A 20,409-nucleotide genomic window follows, 5' to 3' on the forward strand; every position below is an offset into this window, starting at 1 on the left:
AATGATATAAAGTTTGAAGTTTGAATTCTGAGTTTATTTCGCTTATGATACTATATATTTTCTTACCTTCCCGCAGATGCACTCGAAGGAGCTTGTATACGGACGGGGCAGGCCAGTGATCACACAAACATTAATCACCCAATCAGCTTATAACAATAGACAGCAAGCAACCGTTCTTAATTTATAAATAACACCATAAACTGCTCTCAGTTTTCGCGCAACGTGCCCGATATGATGGATAAATGGAAATTTGTCATCAAGAAAAAAACCTAAATATTTTACTTTGTTGAGGTAATTGAGCGATGGGCGTGTAAAATTGTTGCAAGGATATGCATGAAGAAACAGTTCAGGCGAAGAATAAATTTTTCTGTGTGGGCTGTGAAAACACGTAAATTGTGTTTTGTCATTATTAATAAAAATAAAGTTACTGTGAAACCATGTAATTAAGTTAGAGATGTCTTATTGCATTAATTTGATTCCATCCACGTAACCCCCAGTACCAAATAAAGGTGTCGTATCATGTTCACACTGGAATATTTTAGAATGTAATGACAAGTGAGCCAAATCGTTTATGTAAAAATTAAACACTAAAGGTCCTCAAACTGACCCGTGTGGAACACCATACTTCAATGGTAACAAGTCACTATTAGGGTCATTAATCTTTACCATCTGATATCGTTCCTGGAAGTAGCTTAAAAGTATTTCTGCATATACCCCCCGAAATCCAAAATAAGATAACTTATTTATTAACACAGTATAGTCTCTTGTATCGAATGCCTTTTGCAAATCTAAAAAAAAGACCGGCTACAACTTTATTATTATCGATTCCCTCATTTACATAGTCTGAAAGGACTTCAAGTAGTGTGGTTGTACTTTTACCCTCGCAAGATCTACATTGGGTATTTGATATAGAAGCTCGTAATTTTCCGTAATTGAACTCATCCTTTTATAAATAATTTTTTTTCCAGCAAACACGACACGGCAGGTAATATTTCAATGGGCCTATATTTTTCATACTGTTGCTTCAGCCCACCTTTGCAGATAGGTCTTATTAAGGATACTTTCATTTGTGATAGAATCACCCCAGTACTTAAAATGCTTGACAAAATGTAACGAAAGTAACTTCTTCAATTTTTCAAAACTGATAAAAATATCCCTAACGCGGGTCCGATCCTGTCCTGCAGACCTTGACACGGACAAAGTTCGCAGTGCGGAAAATATTTCCAGCTGAGTTAAATCATACATGTATGCTGAGTGCATGTTAGATTGAACAGTTGAATACGAAGTCGGTACTGGTGAATTTCTACTTCGCAAGTTAATAGCGGCATTAGCGAAACACTTATTGAAATTATTTGCTAACGTATGCCTTTCAATGCCTTGAAAGTTGGTTGTTATATATAGTCTTGTCGATACTACTTTTTTTTATCTCCCGCTTAATCGTTTACTATGTTCCAGGTTTTCCTCGGGTATTTCATACATTTATTTAATTCATTGTTGTAGTACCGCTTTTTTGCCATTCGTAACTTAGCGGTGAGCTTATTTCTCAACTGCCTTAATTCTTCTTTTAAAGACAGGTTAGATTAGTCTTTCTTACATCGATGCCACAGTCGCTCCTTTAGGAAACTTAGTTCCATTATTTCATTGTTTATCCAGGGCTTCTCGACCTTCCGTCTTTTCAAGGTAATTTGTTTAGTGCATTGTCGGTATATTTAGTGAAGCTTACCTATAAATTAATCATAAGTCAAAGAAGGGTCATTCTGAATGAGAGAATCCCAATCAAAGTCATTAACTAGCTCATGTATTTTTCTATTATCAAGCACGTATTTAGTTCCCCCTTGCATTCTGTCTAAACTGCGATGTCCGTGACGGAGAATTGAAATAGTTACGAAGTAATGATCCGCAACTTTCCGCGTTATAATTCCCGAAATCACATTCATGTCCGGAACACGCACATTTATATGATCAAATAGGAGCGCGTAAGACCGGTTCCATATGGTTCTGCTCGAGTAAACCTATAATTTGGTGTTCGCAGCCATATCCAGATGTGACTGTTAAGAAGTCAGGAACGCAAAATTTCTTTGGTGAAAGTATATCAATGTTACTGTCCCCCACAAGTATTACATTATCATGTTTATCAAGTTGCTGTAACGTATACTCAAGGTCATCAAATAAAGTAATACTTGCATTTTCACCACATATTAGGTAGAATCGCCGGAAAACACAAAAATTAACGCATTTCTTTCTTATTCTTTAGGTAGACGAAATGACGAGCCTGACGCGTGGCGAGCTTTTAGTGCACTTCAAGCGTTATGCCGTTGGATTCAGACGCCATGGAGTGCAGCCCGGAGACCACGTCTGCCTCCACCTCAGCAACACTGTTCAAAACCTTGTGGCTATGTACGGCTGCGTCATCGCTGGAGCGATGGTTGTAATGGCCAAGACGTCACTCACAGAACGTAAGCTTGACAAAACATGAATTTCAATGCGTTCTTTACATAATTAAAAGCAACTAACAAGGTTTCCCACTGTTCAGGCAGTAGATCGGCCTTTCCTAAACAAGCAAAATATAAATGGTGTAGCGATGTAGTGTGAAAAGGATTTCATTTCGTCAAACGTAGGCCGTCGAGGACACCCTTTTGTAGACGTTTAATAAGGAAACGGTTATGAGCACACACGACACATTTTAAATGCGGAGCATTTCTTAGGATCGCCTGGTCCTGCGTCGTTGATGGCGGCGCCGTCCACACGCTCACTGCCAATGCGCAACTCTCCTCCTTACACCCACAGCTCCGCAATACAACACTATTAAAAAAAGAAATATTTAGCGGCGCCCGGTTTCGATTCCACGACTCTCTGGCCGCAACGGGAGGTACGCGGTGCTCTTCCTACATCGCTACAAATCCGGGACAGGAGCAAGTGCTACGAACGCGCCTTATGTCCTTGACTCATTCAAACTACGTCAAGAAGCTACTGATACAACGAAGGCACGCGAAGCTGAACGTCAACAGAAACGACGAACTGAAAACTTTAGAGGGGGATGCTGAATTTCCCGCGGGAAGCGCCACGCGCCTTGCAGCTCAACCAGCCCCGTCCGCAGCGCCTCTGATGCTGATTGAGGCATGATGCCCCTAGGAATTGGCCAACCAAAGAATCCACCACAAGATAGGTTCGCGTTCAACCACCGTCGTCATCTTCCCGTAGGGCAACCGCCGAAGAAGAAGAAGAACGAGAAGACAAAGCTGCGAAGAGGAGGGCGTGTACATTGCTCTCAGCCGGTGCACCAATGTCAACAACCTTTACCTCACCAAAGCTGACGGAGACTACCGATTCTACCACAGAGACAACATCGACAAGAACATGATGGACGAGTTTCGGCGCCTCGAGAACCACCGCCTACTCACCGTAACACAACAGCACTTGCCTGCCTTTGCCACCGGTGTGGACCCGGACGCGGAATTCCCTCTCGCGCTAGTAAAAACCAGATCACTCAACATAACAGCAACACAATGGAACCACACGAAACCGCCACGATGCTTCGCATCCTCATCAGGGTTCCCCACGGGAAGATGGTGTAATTTTTTTGAAACACACTGTCGCAAACTTTAAAATAAAAAGTTGTAAGCTTTCATAAGAAGGACGCACAGTTACATAGCGGATATTTTACGGTTTGGTGCAAAGAAAAAAAAATACCACGTGGTACCAAATATTTCGTGCACTTCACGCGTAAAAGTACAAACGCGTGAACTACGTTGAGCTTCCGATGCGCGTTTTTGGTGCAAGGAGAACACAGGCGCAGCTGTAGCCTTTCATCAGCTACCCAGAGATGCAGGACGGGTTAGTTGTAAGGGATTACTGGCGTGGAACGGGATTTCGCGAGGGGAGAGGCGGCTGAAGGGATAGTTTACTGGAAATATTTTGATCGGGTGACTGCTCTCTTACGTAAGCTTATAGAATATTAGTTGAATGTTTAATGCCCTTGCCGACAAACCTTTGAGCTCCCTAAGTTAGGCACAATTACTAATCATTTTATTGCTTTGAGGGAGCAATAAAATTTCGGGCTTTTTAACAAATTTTTGTATCAAGTGGTTTCACTGACGCACACGTTGCACTATTGAATTTTCGTTCCATAATTTATTACCAAACAATCTTCGTATTACAACACCTTGCTGTATCGATGTTGGAGATATTGCTCCCCGTGGTGTTCTTTTGCACTGCTTTTAGAAAGTTGTTGACGGTAAACACGAACACCGAAGTTCATTGATTCATTGACTGAATTATTGATAGCATGTTTTAACGCGCCGACGCAACGCCGGCGATGGGGCATGCCTTAGTCGTGGCCTCCTGAGTTTATATGAAAACCTGGGTATCTTTAACGTGCGGGGCAGTCTCATACACACGGACGTTTTTTGCTTTTTGCCTCTATTGAAAAAGCGGCCGCGACGGCCGGGAATCGAACCCGCGTTCTCGTGCTCAGCAGCACAACGCATTAGACACTGAGACTCCAGTGTTCCAGATGCGGCGTAAACAATGAGAATTTTATTTACGCAGCAGCTAACGCTTGGGGGCCCACACTGTCGGGAAGGTAGAAAAGTAGCAGGTTTCTAATAAATATTGTCGTCACTACTTTCGGTTCAACCTCACCTTACTTTCGGTTCGACCTTACTTTCGACCTCAAACACAGCATTTACAAAACTCTTGCAGCGGGGCGGCATATGACTACCATGCTATGATACTAGGCCTGCCTCTATGAGTAGCCCAAGCGGACCATAGCGACGCGTCTCCTAGGCAAAGAAATAGCGTCCTGCCTGGTTTCGTCACTTTCAGGATGTCTGATCGAACCTGCTACCACGCCGGGAGCAGGCTTAAGCTTAATACGAGAGTACACCTTAATTGCCGCTTTATGCAGCTGCCCGGGTTTCCTGCTGGGGAAATTATAGCCGTTATTATCACATTTCTGAATAATATGGACTTTGATTCCGCCATCTTTTTTGCTCTGGCGAGGAACGATGAGTGTGGATGAGCAGTATTTGCAGCTGCGTTCCGTAGCAGGCCACCGAATCGCCGTTCGTGGGTACTGTGCGTAGCGGCTTCGGCTGTGCGCCGGTTATTCGAACCGCAGATTCTAGCGAGGTAAAAATATGCGTTACCGATCGGCCGGCGGACTTTACCGTCTTGTGGATGCACCTTAGGTGGCAGACGTGTTAGGAAGGCAGGCTCCGCGAAACTGAGAATACGGCGAACTGTTACACGCGGGAAGAGTGCACGAGCCCATGGGGATGCAAAATTTCAGCAACATTCCGGACAGTCGCTTTGGGGTAAATTCTGCGGCGTGCGACAGAATTCACTATTATAGCGACGTGATAGTGAATGGTAACGTTTATCATCTCGCAAGGGGTTAACATGCAATATGTCTCTTGCTGCGTGCCGTTTCTGAAAAGAAAGGTACGCGGGAGTTTTTACTCCGCGGTGTTGTCGTGCGGCAAACGAACACATGAACACACGCTCACCGTTTCCTTAAACCTCCATTGGTTATCGATCATAGCGACGTGGAGCAGCGTCGACGTTTTTCAATCTTTGAAGTTCCAACCTCCTAATTCTTGGATTTCAGTTGTTTTACCCACAGTTTTTAAGAACAAAGATCGAGCGGAACTGTCTTTGACTACATTTTCGTGCTATTGAGTGGTCCCAGTCCAGATGAAGACAGCTTGATCATTCTGGCATGGAGGGGAGCCTGGTCAGTGCCGCGCCCGCTAATCTGAAGTGCTCGATTCTTCACTACACCGGTCGACATGGTGTCAATGATCACATATACTTGGGGACCGTGGCAACACGACACGTTGTTCATTATAGTCACCACTCAGTGACGAAAAATGGAGAACCAGATACTTTGGCGGAAACAAGGCATGTGGCTCCGAAAGGGACAATAGAATAAGGCACAAAGTGTCGCTGCTGCTAAAAAAAGAGCCGGACCGAGAGATGGGGAAGGCAGCTTTTTAATGCAGCTAGTCAGGGCAGCTACAGAAAAAGCAGCCCTGCAGAACAACCACGAAACTTGGAAGCACGTGATATCCACTGCCATATAAAATATAGAGTTCACTTGGGCAAGATGCGGGCCCGAGTTAAGTAAGCGCCGAATATTCAGTGTAACCGATACCAAAGGGCCACGTTGGACAATGATGGAAGCCAAGCATAAGGCGAAAAATGCGCCAAAAGGCTTCGACAACAGCCTCCCGAAACATTTGGAAAGAAGGTCAGTGCCACCACTCTCGCTACAGGTTCTTTAGAGGAACGTTTTCGAAGAGTAAGTCGGCACCTCGCGTAATATCTGCCACATGCTTCGGGCTCGGCCCGGCATCACAAAGCCCCGTCGGTCTCCTTTACACAGTAATAATGAGAAACCTGTGACAAAAGTGCCACGAGCATTGTTCTTCACTCCTCGTGTATATTAACCCTTCGCATAATTTCTCGCCCCTTTTGCAGCAGCAGGTTCACCTACCCGTCAAAGCTGTCGCATCGTCCGCCATCTAATGAAATCAAAGAAACCAGATTTCTCCTCGAATCTCTTTCACGTCAACGATGAGGAAGTGAATTGTGCGCAAGGAAGTAATATCTTTGCCTGTCGTTTGTTCTGAGGAAGCTACTACTGTAGAGCGAATAGTTTGTGGTCGTCCGCGAAATAGTGAACGTTCCAGTCTCCAGACACAAGACGGTCACTTCACTTCCGCGCTTGGTGCAGAGCGCCCCGAGGAAATTGTTACGTATACTTTATATATCTTTCCAAGCCTTTTTATGGGGGTTATTTCAACAACAACAAACAGGGGTATTGGAAACAACGGAAACAATGTGTATACAGGCAGAGACAGCTTATAGATACAGGTTCATAAAATGCATTCAGGTGCTATTTCTTGTTCCAGCACAGTTATTTAAATAACACAAAATTGCTTGTTCTGGACGAGCCCGCACCGTTTTGGAAATGGGCGCTCTCCAGTCATCTATATTTGTACCCGCCTTGTGCATTCTCGACGAAAATTGCCGAAGCTTACTTCAAAAATTCTAGCATGGACATTTTTATGTACCCGAGCTGTTTTTTGGTGTAAATGAAGTATCTATCATCCGAACTGTTGATTTCGGTAACCCTCGTGCGGCCATTTTTGCAGATGAACTCCGGTACTGTTTAAAAGACAGCGACAGCGTGCACATCGTCACAGATGCAAAATTTACGGAAAAGGTGGCAAGAGCAACCGCTTCATTGACGACTCTAAAGGTGAGGTTGAAATGATCTTTGTACTTCAAAGTACCAGCACCTCTTTGAGTCCAGCTTTAAATATTTGAACTGCGGATCTAGCAGCTAGCACGATAAAATAGTCCACGCAAATACCAACCGGAACGATTCGGTCATTGGCACTTATTTATTTATTTGGCTCGTGGTTGAGGAAGTTGCTCCCTAGGCCCACAATTCCCTAGCGGTTGTGCTTCCCAACATAAATGCATCGCTTGTGTTACCACCACAGTGTCATGCTACCGCAGTAACATGGAACGAAGTCCTGTGTTTGCGCGGTATTTAAAATATAGGTTACTGCCCCATCACTTCGCAGATTTCGCAGTTCTTGCCTTTCCCCGCTAACATACAGTTTGCATGACGTCCACTAGTCGGGAGAGAAAACACTTAAGGTTGTTTTATTACTACTTCCACTAAAACAGATGGAACCAACCGAAAACGTGTAAGGTACACAAGCGTGAGCCGAATTTTGGTTAGTTCAAGCAAGTGTTTTTAGTCAACGAAATGCTCTGGTAGAGGAAATTTTTTTTTGGTCTTCAATACGTAGGTGCGCCCAAATAGGGCGCAATCAATTGCACCCAGCACTTCGATTTTGTTACGGCTTCGATCCGCATTCGTATGCAAGTTTTAGCATGTGCACCCTAATTGCTGGTATAAAGAAGCTTGTGTCAGCGTTTAAGCAAAGTAAGAGGGAAACACGCTCCTTGGTGTCGTGAACTTCGTTTTGAGCACCACGGACTCAAAATGCGCGTTGTTTTCTTCCATCCAAGCGTGTAGCGGTTCCATAAAAACCCCATTCGCTTCATTTAGGCGTGATGCAAGATTGTATGCGGGTAAACAGAAAAACTCACGGAAAATCTCACGCCACGTACCGCGCCTCTGTACATCATGGATATATATACTCTGATGCATATCCCCGAGGGTGCCGTGCGACGTCTTGCTTCATGGTGCTGCGACTTGCGGTCTGTTAGTTTTCTTATTTTTTTCTCACGTGGCGGCATATAAAGGTGGCGCTCACTTCAGCGATTTTACCGGGAAAACAGAGTTCGAGGCGCTTTGTGCGCCCTGTCTGCCTGCCATCCAAGTGTGTACTGTGCGGAGTGCTCGCTTTGTTGTGGAAAAAGTGCCGAAGAAGGAACCACCTGATGAGTAATTTTACGGACTGGCCCGCCCGGAATGTCCCGCGGCAAAAGAACGAGTGTCGACTGCGGGGAATTCTCGCGCGGAAATTACGCCGTTCCTACGCACTCCACTTTTCCATCCGGACGGCGTTCTTTCAGTGGGCAGTCAGCTGTCATGCATGATAGCTTCGAATATCCAGGTAAGCAAAATATTTCCTAGTGTATGGGGTTACCCACCGCAGTTCTGAGTCGGACCTTCTTGTTAGAAAGATGGCCTTCTAAAACTCTTCCACCGTGTTGTGGAGCCCCGTGCTAAGCAGCCGCTGTGTGCACGCACTCATGAGAAGACCAATGGCCTGCTCGACCCCCTTTCTAATCATTATATAAAGCATCACTATGTCTTCCTTGTCGAGAAGAAGACAGCGGGTTGACGTAAGTGACTCTCGAGAGGACAAAAGCTTCAATTAATCGAAAGGTACCGGATCCCTTTAGGCCTCGCTTCTTGGTGACAATTCGCCTGATCATGTGTATGATTTGATTAATGCTGTTTTTGAGGCGCTGCAAGGAGACGTCACTCTTGGTGTTAGCCTCGAGATGTAGGCCCAGGATCTTGATGCTGGGGCTTGGAGTGATGGCCTGGCTATCAAGGAGTATTTGAATGTATTCCTTGATTTGGCGTGCGGGCGGACGACAAGGAGCTGTGATTTTTTACGTAAACACTGGAGGCCACAGTCTTTAGCACACTGGCGTACTAGAAGGGAGATGCCATGCATTGGTGTGAGCTTCCTTTAATTTTTGTAACTCTTAGCACATGAACAAGGTGCGCAGAGGGCCGCTAGACAGGCGTGAGTGGTCACGTGACAATTTCACGTGGCATTCAGCAAGAACAGAAGGGGTAAACCTGTAGGTGTGCTTGGCGAGTACACCACCTGTCTTCCCTGTCTTCGCGTGGTCTCGTAGCTAAATCGGTAAGACAACGGGATCTCGCTTTGTTAGTTCCAGGTTCGATTCCCGGCGGTGCCAGTATATTCTTTTATTTGTTCGCTGGAGTTTTCGGGTGACACCAACGGGCGCGAAAGAACCCTTGGGGGGGGGGTAGAGGTAACAAGCTTTGCTTTAAAAAGATTTTCGTATTCCCGATCCGGCGTTCTTCAACTGGGAATAAGACGCCTCTCTGACCGCCAGAAATCACGTAGAAAGAAAGGTGGAAGATAATGGTTTGTTGTGGGCTTGGTGGGTGCTCCAAGCTAATCAGACCATAACTATGGCACCGAAACTATTTCCTTCTTTAAGCTTACTTTTTTAAATGATTTCTGATGCTCAGAGAGGCTCCTTATTCACAGTTGGAGAATGCCAGCACAGGTAAATACAAATCCACTTTTTCAGCTTCATTAGGCGTTAGAAAGGTTGCCAGTCATGGATGGCAAACGTGAGCGCTTAGCGTGACAGTTCATCACGGCTAGAACAAGCGTGCAAAAAACATCTTCTACTCACGCTTCTCGAGCGTTACGCAACCGGCGAGTCATGCTTAGGAAGCGTGATTTTTCAAATTGAAAACACACCACGCTAGGAGCAAGCGTGCAAAAAATCGTCCACATTCCCTCTTGCTAAGCGTGAAAGAATTTAGCTGGAATAGTTGCCCAAGACAGTCAGACAATAACATGCTGAAAAACATAAAAGAAGGCCAAATATCACGTCCCATGATTGTCGTAAAATGCCAAACATTATTTACATCCGTCTAAATACGCGAAGAATTATTCCCACAGATGCAAGGCTACTGCGTCTAATATGTAGATAAATTGACATTCGTTAAAGTACTAAGAATTCTTTGAGTTTACTAAAATTACACCAGGCACGTATCCAGGATTTTTTTCGGGGGGGGGGGGGCAGCCCAAGGTAACTTTTATATGCAAATTAGGGGAGAGGGCGAGGGTACCGGCCGTTACTAGTACAAACACGATTTACACCCAACTTTTACCATAAAGGCGCGTAAACCTGCACAGAGAAATCAAATTAAGTGTATCAGGCTTTGTGATGGAGGCGAAAAGCGAAAATACTCGTATGTTCGAGATTTCGGCGCACGTTAAAGATCCCTACGCGAAGTTTGCAAAATAAAAAAGAACGGCAGTAATAAAATATTTACAGGAATAAATACTCGTACTGCACAGTAAATACACATTCCCTCTGCTAATGTTAAGACATATTTCTGAAGCATCCCACACGTTATACGCAATCGAAGTCGGCAGAAATAGAAGTGCATGTAGGCACTGGAGAGTTCAGATCTCCGTGGCAAACCTCTTGTCCTTCCATATTTTTCTCCAAACAAAACTGTGGCTTCTAGTTATGAAGTAAGGAAACAAAATGCTAGGTAAATCGGAGATGTCATACGCCTAATTCCGTGTGTTATTATCCTAAACACCCGTAGAGTTCGACGTTTAACAGTCTGCCATTCAAAGCGCCAACAATTCAGGCCTAGAAAATTGGGGTATCGAGACGCACTGGACTGCAGTAGATGTAGATAAAAAAACGGTGGCAAGCGCTAGCGCGTCAGCGCTTACTTTGGAAGTTTCGTAAAGAACCTTGTTATTTCCAGGGATGCGCCTTGTCGCTTCCTCGGCGTCGCAGCGTGCCTTGTCCTGCTGTCCTTGCCCATAGCAACGGCTCGATGCATGATGCAAGGCGGGAATGAGCTTCTCCTTTGTCCTCTCGTTCGGCCCGTTGGTGAAGTAAACTAGTTGCTATCGGCCGACACCTTGAAGATACTCCGACATCGCGAGACTAAGCTATGTTTAATGTGCCTCGTATTTTCATCATATGTACCGGGGGTTTTATAACCTCTTCGATACAAAGAAACAGTTCGCAGTCCAATTTTGAAGCCGAAATTTCTCTCGGCCAAAAGTCTGGTTGGTGTCCGTCGAGATGTCCGGTCCGCGTTCATTTTCACCGATCACCCGCTGCACACCCGTCTCTCTCATGTTGACCATTTGTCACCTTGACTCCGTGCCCTTCCCCGCTCAAGCCCGGTGTTCTCGAGATCTGTTCATAGGAATGCAGCCCGGTGTCCGTAAACCCGCCAATAAAGTTTGGTTCATTTTTGCGGTGGGTGGTGTCGTCGTGGAGGAGGGTGAAGGACCCGATGAGGAGACGAGGCAAATAGATGATGAAGAAAACTCCATTTACACTTATTTACAGGAGACGATGAAGCATGAGCATAAGGTAACACAAGACAATGAAAACTGGATTACAATTAAAAGGCACCGCAGCACACAAAAAGGGTATCGCGGCACGAATCTTGATGGGGGTCCAGGGGCCAAAAAGGGTGTCGAACCGCCCCGCGGTGGGCGAGAAATTCGTGGGGTTCTGGCGCCCAGAAACTGGCACGGGAGCAAGTCTTGATGCGACCGCTCTGGGCTGCAGCTCCGGACAAACTGAGCAAATATGCGCATGCAGTCGGAAGTGAAGCCGCCCCCGCACAGCAACACACGTACCAATTAGGGTTTTGACCCCCACTACCCTTTGTCCGCCGCCCCCGAAAGTCGGGAGGAAACGAAAGCCTTCCCAAAAGCTGCCTAGAAGGTCACCGGCAAGGCCGTCCCAAAGGGCTGCCACTCCGCCGACGGCTGGGGGGACACGGCAAAGCGACGAGAATTGAGGAGGGCCATCGCCCCGACGGGGTCCACCGGCTCTGGTATCACTACACCACCGTTGCGCATAGCAGCCATTAACCACAATGGCTGTCAATCAACAGCGCCGCTGTCACTGGCTTGAGTTGTCCAAAGGAATGCCAACGGTGTCTCTTGCCGCCGTACAACTTCGATGGGCGCTTTCACTTAGTCACCCTGCCGTCGCAGGGCTTGGTAACGTTTTAGCGACTCGAGTGGGGCCAGTTGGTACATTCTGAACATACAAAGCAGCGCAAAAAACGAGGACTAAGAAAAAAGGGCACAGACGAGCGCTGAACGTTCTTGCGCTTCCTTTTTGAGCGATCTTTCTTGTCCAGACGGACGCGAAGACTCTGGAACAGGGCTTTTGTACTCCCACGGTAGCATTCCCTAAGCGGGCCTAACAGTCGTTAGAGGCGCCGGGCGATGGGGTCAAGCATCCCCTCGCGCCACTCCGCTCGTCGCCATCCGGTTTTAAGCCGTTGTGTCACATTGGCTTGTTCGGCGGACGCTGCACACGTGCGCGAGCCGGACGTTGGAAGGCATTCCGTAGAGGAACCCTACAGCGGGTTTCTCTGCGGCAAGCAGACTTCTTACCCTTCTTACCGTCAAAAACAAAAGCAGCATTTCCATGAAAACTAGTGAAAAACGCGCTGTGGGTTCGGCTCAGGGAAGGAAACGGTTGAGCCACAAACACCAGGCATGGGCGACAGTATCCGCCGACACCACGGCATGCTGGAACGGAGGGATTTGTTGAATGTTTAAAGACAAACGTTTTCTTCCCCACCAATGCATATGCGACCCGAGCCGCTGAAACCACCATCTTGGCGAAACAAGCGACAACTTACTGCTGTCCTAGAGAACCGAAGCACCGATTGTAGACGAACAGGGTAAATGGGGTGCAGCAAATGGGAAGTGGCATGCCGGCAGCAGAGCACGAAGCCAGTGTACAGCGGTACTGGCTTCCGTGAAAACGGAGCAAACAAACGTCGCCTGTTTTTTTTTTTTTATAAACCAACGTTGTCCACCAAATGAGGTGTCTTTTTTTTCAAAATGAACCTAATCCACAAACCAAAACTAGGTCAGATAAAACTGCACTGCCAAGAAAATCCTGGCACCTTTCCCCTTTAAAAATGTGGCAAATAAATAGTTGAGACAATTCACTGCATACGTGTACGCAGATCTTACTTCGTATGGAAAATGATCCAGACCCTGCTGTGGCACGGATCAAAATGAGCCAAAATCATTTTCCCAATGGTATTCCGCGTTTTGTGTGACTGTTCGGGCTGTTTTTGCATCATTTTGTTTTTGCTTTTGAGAGCTGGCTTATGAGTTCAGAGAGCAATGAGGAGATCGGAAAATTATCTGTCGCCACACGTCTACGATAACGTGAACGGAAGTGAACGAACTGAAACTGGGTGATGTGATACCATCATTTTATCTCGTCTCCCTCGTTCTTACGGAGTAAATCTGGTTATTATTATTGTTATTGCTCCCATATTTCCCATTTACGTGCCTAACAAATTATCTGCCGCCTACAAGCCACGGCAGGCCATGGAAGATGATATGAGCAGGCTTATTCTGAAGCGTTTTGGAAATTTATAGCAAGGCAATGAAGACCTTCATGAGTGTCTTCAGGCGTGCCCAAAAAAGTGCCCTACGGAACCATTGAAAAAGCTGCTAATGCCAAGAGGACTCACCGGCTCTTCATGTACAGTTTTACTGTTCTTGGAGCTCTGTTGCATGTTTATTGCCTTATTTGCTTAAAACTCTATCGCACCATTCTTGAAAGTTAATTGCAATAAAGTTTTCACAAGAATGTCGCACCAACTTGTCTGTTTCAACTGAGTACGAGCCAAATCCGAACTTATCCTAATATTGCTCAAATTCTTCGTATAATTCTTAATTACTTGTCCCTATAGATTTCCCTTGCTGACATGTGAAACATGTCATTTAATAGTTTTGAGAGTACTACTTCTAGGTCCGGTTCCAAACTTTCGTTTTTCCCCCCTCAAATTGTCCTTAGGTGGATTTGGCTCATTTCGAAAAAAAAACCGCCTCAAATAGCTATCAAGCACAGTATTCATATGGCGGCGTTTTAGAATGTGTGCCAGGGGAGAAGAGAGGTGGCGCGGGGAAGGAGGGGTATGGCCCCAAAACTTTCGCCCCCCCCCCCCCCACACTCCTGTGGGTACGTCCCTGAATTACATCCATTCTTTGACATTATTAAGACGGTAAAAGGAAAGCTGAGCCACTTTCCAAGAAAAAATTGAGTTAGAGGCAGGTTTATATAGTTTTTGCGCGCTGACTCCCAATATCACATTGAATTTTATAGTATGTGATTCCAACCGGCATTTATCGTGCAAAACGCGCGGTCCCGTTTGAAAGGCGCGCGCTTTTCGTCTTTGACGCCTCTGATTGGTTGCGCCCGTCATGACTCCAAAGGAGGACACCTTTCGGCCGCGCGGGTTGTCGGAAGCACTGGGAAGAATCGCACGGCAGCGGCGCTTACCTTTTTTTTCCTGAACAAATGGTATTTCCTGAACAAATGTGGCTTTGTTTCTGGAACGGAACGAAACATCCCAGGGCAAAGTATAGCAGTATTTTCCATCCTTCCTACTCTAGATTCTAATGTGAACATACATGTCCGTCGCAACAAAAGAAAGAAAGAAAAATATAGAAAAAACGCATTGGAGCGTTTTACAAAGTATCTTACGTAGTGTCGTATATTTTCTGTCATCAAGCACAGCCACCTCGGTTGTCGCTCCCGTATGTTATACAACATTCCGGCGCGGTATTATCCTGCTTAGGAATACGGCATGGCAACGTATGCCTCGTTTGGCGTTCGTGCATACTTTTTGAACGCGAAAATTGTACAAATAAGTGCTATCAACAACAACAACCACAAGAAGTATCATTCTTCTTGTGGGGAGCCTCTACAGGAAACACCGCGAAAAGAGCATGGCAGAGGCGGCCGATCCGGCCGGAAGTCCAGGTATGACGTTTTCAGGCCGGTTTTCGCCTGCGCTCTTCGGTCTTGCGGCATCGCGCGCCGAGATGGGGGTGGGGCATCGGGCCACTTTTGTTTGCGAATTGCGCCGCTTCTATTGCATGTATTGCGAAAACATTTCGTACACGAGAACTACTCAATGTGTACTTGCTGCTAGTCAACTTTTCTTTTAATTCTGAAACTTCTTCACGTTCCCTTTCAGTAATTCAATAGTATGTGCGCGTGCGTCTGCCAGTTGGTATACGTGTGTAAGTATGTGTATGCATGGGCTTAAAATGTACCAGAACAAAATTCTGGGTTGAAAGTTTATCAAACACGGCGTCTGTCGTTTACCCTGCATTGATGATGCCTTCTACTATCTTCTCAGAGCACAATGCAGTTCTATTATTCACTTTCCTTCCGGTTATTGGCACAATTTTGTGCATAATCGGTAGTAAAAAACAGGTTTTGTAAGCCCGGGTAGTCTACAAATACCAAGTATTTTCTTCTGGCTGATAAAATTAGTTTGGCTGATAATGCTCGGGCTACATTTGAACGCATGAGAAATAATCTGCTTCCAAGCTTCGAATGCTACAACTGCCTATGCGTTTTGGGAAACGTGATTTTTTCTCCTTCCCCTAAGACACACACCTGGGGCGCTATTCCAGAAGGCCCGAGTTCCGCCTTCTCCCGAGTTTCCAGCTGCTTGGTTAAGAACGTAGCATCCGATACACATAAAGCGAAACGGCACAATCACTCGCAGCACGCCTGACATATTGAGAGCGCTGTATTGGCACCCCTCACGTTGATAGTGTACGGCATGTGATATCATCCGCATGCAGCGCTATCTAGAATCCATCTGCAATACTTATTCCCTAGCAGAAACTAAATAACCCCACTACTACTTTGAAATCACCAGCCTAGCTGTTGGCCACGCCCGGTGCGGGGCGGTCCGTTTTTCTCGGCGGTCGGTTCTTCCACGAAATCATGTTTGCTACTTTGCTCGACGATATACCCAGTGCAGCCCCGCGCAAGCAGAAACCAATAAGCGGAAGATTTTACTGTCGCGAACGGAACGCGACCTGCTCCCGACCATCAAATCTGGCTTTTGTTTGTGGCTTGGTTGAGTGCGCACGGCGGGCGCTTATCAGAAATCGTCCCAATTCAGCGTGTTTGACCATTGGCGAGCGCAGCTTAAACGTTGAAGACATGTTATTTGTCAGCGACTGTGTTTTTATTGTGTATGAAGAAGCTCCCACGCAAAAATTGTGGTGTCTTGGTCGCTCCTATTGGCTCGGACAAGAATGACCCACTTCTACCGAACACTCCCGCGACTGTGGCACCATTGGCTTATGGTGGTCGGAGACTTCGTTTTTGTTTGGTGCTAAGTTCTTGTCGCTGCTAGCGGATATCGTATGACGAATTCGTGGCTACGACGCTACGCCCACACAAAATGGACGCAATGGGTTTGGTGTGGCTTCGGTTGCTACGCCGTGCCCACGAATGGTCTTGGTGTGTTTGGTTAATATTGGAACTCGCCGGAAACTCAAGCATGATTTTGCACAGCCAAATTAAACTGGGGGCGCCCGTGGCGGCCGCTGCTGCGGCATGGTATACTGTTACGGTCGCAGTAACAGGCATATTTCTACCCCGATACGTCTTTTAAACGAAGGAGAAATTTCGAGCTCGTTTTAATATGTACATTGGATTGATTGAATTAAACAATCATTATTTGAGCCAACGAAACGACATTTTTACGCGCCGCGACGCGGTCCTCGGCGTCGTCCTTGTGGCTACTCAGCCGAGAAGGCAGCTCGCCGTTGCCGACTCGCGATTCTCATGCCTTTCGAGCGCCAGCAGGACCTACTGGGCGATCCAGTGTTAATGTTTGTAAATGTAGCTCCTTGCGGCTTCTGCAAGCCGCGGCGGAATGGTTCTTGACGTCTCTTCCGCAGGGTTCATGACACATTCCCACAATACGTGCTTCTGGTCTGCAGACACCCTGCAGCAGAGCTGGCACTATTCGGTCGGGTACGCCTCCGGATACCGTCAGTGCATCAGAGCTGGGGTAGGTAGTGACCCGGTTTGAAGCTGCTTTGTAGCACTGCCTCCGCCCTGCTCTACCCCGGGTACGGAGGTGGGAGGTCTTACGAGCCAGGTGGTCGGCTTTGGTGATTTCGCCATAGTCTGTAATTCGGTCCTTAGCACCGAAACACGTTGGTCGGTCAGTTGCGGGGGCGCGGATGGTTAGCGCTCGCGGCTCCGCGTGTGCCGTATCGTTGTGGTTTGCATTCTTAACCGACGCGTCCTTGCGGGCATGCGCCGGGATCCACTTGACTCGAACAGTTCTTGGGCATTCTAGACGAGCATTGCGTAGCACCTGGAAAGCTTCTTTGCAGTTGCGTCCTTTGGCGTAGTTCGGAACTGCCCTTCATGAGTCGCTCATCACCGACTGGTAGACTGCGTCTGTAATGGCCAGGGCGATGGGTACCACCTCGGCGTGTTCTGCCAGATCAACCCCCATGATTGTTGTAAAATACAAAATATTATTTGCGTCACTCTAAATACGCGAAGAATAATTCCGACAGATGCAAGACTACTCCGAATAATATGTAAATAAATCGACATTCGTGAAAGTACTAAGAATTAGAGTTTCCTGAAATTACACCCATCTCTTCGACAGTATGAAGACGGTGAAGTAATTTCAATAACATGTGCGCGTGCGTCTGCCGGTGGGTATATGTGTGTACGTATGTGTATTCATGGGTTTAAAGTGTACCACAAGAACATTCCCGGCAGTACTTTTATCAAGAAGGGCTACCTGTCATTTATCCTGCATTGATGATGACCTCAACTATCTTTTCAGAGCACACTATCATTCCTTCATTCACGTTCCTTCCGGTTATATAAACAATTCAGTGTATATACGGTGTCACGCGTCACCTCGGTAAAAGAATGGAATCCGGACACGAAGAGATCAAGTTGAGATAACAATTTCAGGTCGGTAAAAGATATTGCGAAGGTAAGAGAAAAAAATGACAATACAAAAGTTGAAAATACACTAAATACAGAAAAAACCTAAATGAATTTCCATTCTTAAACTACAACATTGTTCTCGCGCTATATCTATATGTCCCTATAGTTTCTCAAAGGCCTACCGCACTGTTTGTTGCTGCGTTGTACCAGATCGTTGCGGCAGTCGGGTGTCAGTTGTCGCTGAGGTAGCTCTCTGAGCGCAGCGCCGTGAAGATGGTGACGTGGACGGTGTGGCGAAGCCGCTGGTGCGTGTGTGCCCGTGCAATCCGGTGCTGAGGCCAGCGGAGCCGAGCCGCTGTTGCCCAGCAGCACCCAAGTCGACTGCTTGAGCAGGCCAACGGGGCAGTGCCGCTGGTGCTTTGCGGGTTCCCAGACCTCGGGTCCCGCCTCCTTCGGTCGCCTCGAACCATGATCTCTCCTTCTACCTGCTCTGCCTCTTCCTCCTTCTTGTTCCTCCTGTTTTCTCCACCAGCTTCCAGAAGTTTCTCGCTTGTTAGTTTCTCCTTTGTCGTCGTCTCCGCGTCTTCGCACCTTGACTCCTGACATTTGCCCCCGTCTTCAAGAGTTTTTACTGAAAAACTGCTTCCACGTTTGTGGTCGATGACACGCACTCACAACACGAATCAGTCAGTCACTTTTTCACAGCGCAGTTCAGTTCAGTCCTAAGCACAACATCTATCACACTAAAGTATATTCACTGAAAATTTCGCGAAAGTTTCACTTTCCGTGCACGGTAGTATATATTCACAAAAACATTCTTTATCTCACGTATTATGCCAGCAATTCCTAACACATAGACTACTGATTGGTTAATCACGGCACTCCACTCATAAAATGGGCTGTATATTTATATTGTCGTTTATGTGGTGCACTGCTCACCTGCTAATTTAACACATATTTCTCATTTTGAACATTCGCCAAAATACACAAATACTCTACTAATCTACCAATTTATCGTATCCTGCTCAGATAGCAATTTTTCCTATTCTGACATTCTTGGAAAACTCCATCTCTATGATCTAGACCACATTGTTTCGGATTGCCATCGACTTTGTGTCCATAAGCTGGTCCAAATAATGTCTTTCGCCAATGTAATGTTTCGGGTTGCACCACCCTGTTACTAGAACCTCTTTCTGTCCTCGCAGTTCTTTAATCCGTTGACCTGAGTCTCCGCTTTCCCAGCAAGCTTAGTAACACCTTTGAGTTGCGGCATGACCGTTGAGTCGACCGTCTTCTTGATTCTGTTCAACGACACATCGCCATCTTCGTTGTTTTTCCTGGCTATATGATTTTGGTAGTCCACTGTAGGTTTCGTCTGCGCACCGGTAACGATGACCTTCTGGTACGACTTCATATTGACAAAATGTTCTGCCTCATTGAGAGGTGTTGCCGTATACACTGCCTTTGCTGTTGTCTGCGCGCCAACCTCGTCGTCTGGTACTTTCGAATGTCGCCGGGGTTCTTCGCATAAGCTTGTCGACACCAATTTCTCCAATGTGAATTTTTTTTGTTGTCTGGTGATTTTCTAGGGTGACCTGCCTAATGCTGGCGTTCTTGGATTAGCGAGTTTATGTAGCGATTCTGGTTTCTCAATTGCGGCCATTGCACGCGCTGTCATAGACATTATCAGTGTTGAAATGATTGCTTTTGTTGTTTCTTTATCATTACCCTGTTCTTCATTTGGGCGTCTTCTATTTTCTCCATTCATCTCATTTACTTGGCGTTTTCATTTCCTGTCAGGGTCATTCACTTCTTTAATGCCTGTCACTTTACCCAGAATGAACTCATACGGTGGTTCATCGACACATTTGGCTATTAACTCTCCCGTGTAGTAAGTGGTCGAAACTTGACTGATAGCTTCCTGCCAGCACCTTACCGTTCCATCTCCAAGAACCACTTGTGCCTCTTGCCCAGTAAATTCCTTCTCCCTGAGCAGGCTCCTCTTAGCAAATACCGTGCTCGTTCCGGTATCCCGGAGAACTGAGATTCACTGTCCCCGCCGCTCGCCATCTACAACAGGCATTTGACATTCCTGTGTCGCCCGATCCTCTCGTTCTCTCAGTGTTGTTTCTTTTTTTGGTGCTTGTGATTGGCTTTGGTGGGGCTGGGCCGAAGTCATTCACTTTTATTGCACAAGTGGACTTCTCCTGGTTTTGAAAACGGCATTCTTCTGTTGTATGTCCTCGTCTCTTACACTCCTGGCAAGTTGAAGGTGCTTGCCTCGAGTTAGCAACAGTTCGGCAATCAACGGCACGATGCCCTATGCGATTGCAAAGAAAACAACGCGATGGAGCCCTCGGAGTGAACCTTTGTGTCATACTT

At 46.4% G+C, this 20,409-nt stretch overlaps 1 protein-coding gene across 1 annotated transcript in view; it reads left to right on the forward strand.

Annotated features, from left to right (window-relative positions):
• Nucleotides 1–2,262: 2,262 nt before the first annotated feature.
• Nucleotides 2,263–20,409, forward strand: part of LOC144173480 (uncharacterized) — a 74,809-nt gene continuing 56,662 nt past the window's right edge. Inside the window, exons 1-2 of the mRNA XM_077701883.1 lie at nucleotides 2,263–2,456; nucleotides 7,158–7,264. Of these exons, the coding sequence (XP_077558009.1) occupies nucleotides 2,264–2,456; nucleotides 7,158–7,264 (300 nt within the window). The 5' untranslated portion in view covers nucleotide 2,263. The remainder of the gene's footprint in view (nucleotides 2,457–7,157; nucleotides 7,265–20,409) is intronic.

The sequence above is a fragment of the Haemaphysalis longicornis genome, unplaced genomic scaffold (genome assembly GCF_048455015.1).
Source record: "Haemaphysalis longicornis isolate Haplotype H1 unplaced genomic scaffold, Haemaphysalis longicornis Haplotype H1 scaffold_3, whole genome shotgun sequence".
NCBI lineage: Eukaryota > Metazoa > Arthropoda > Arachnida > Ixodida > Ixodidae > Haemaphysalis > Haemaphysalis longicornis.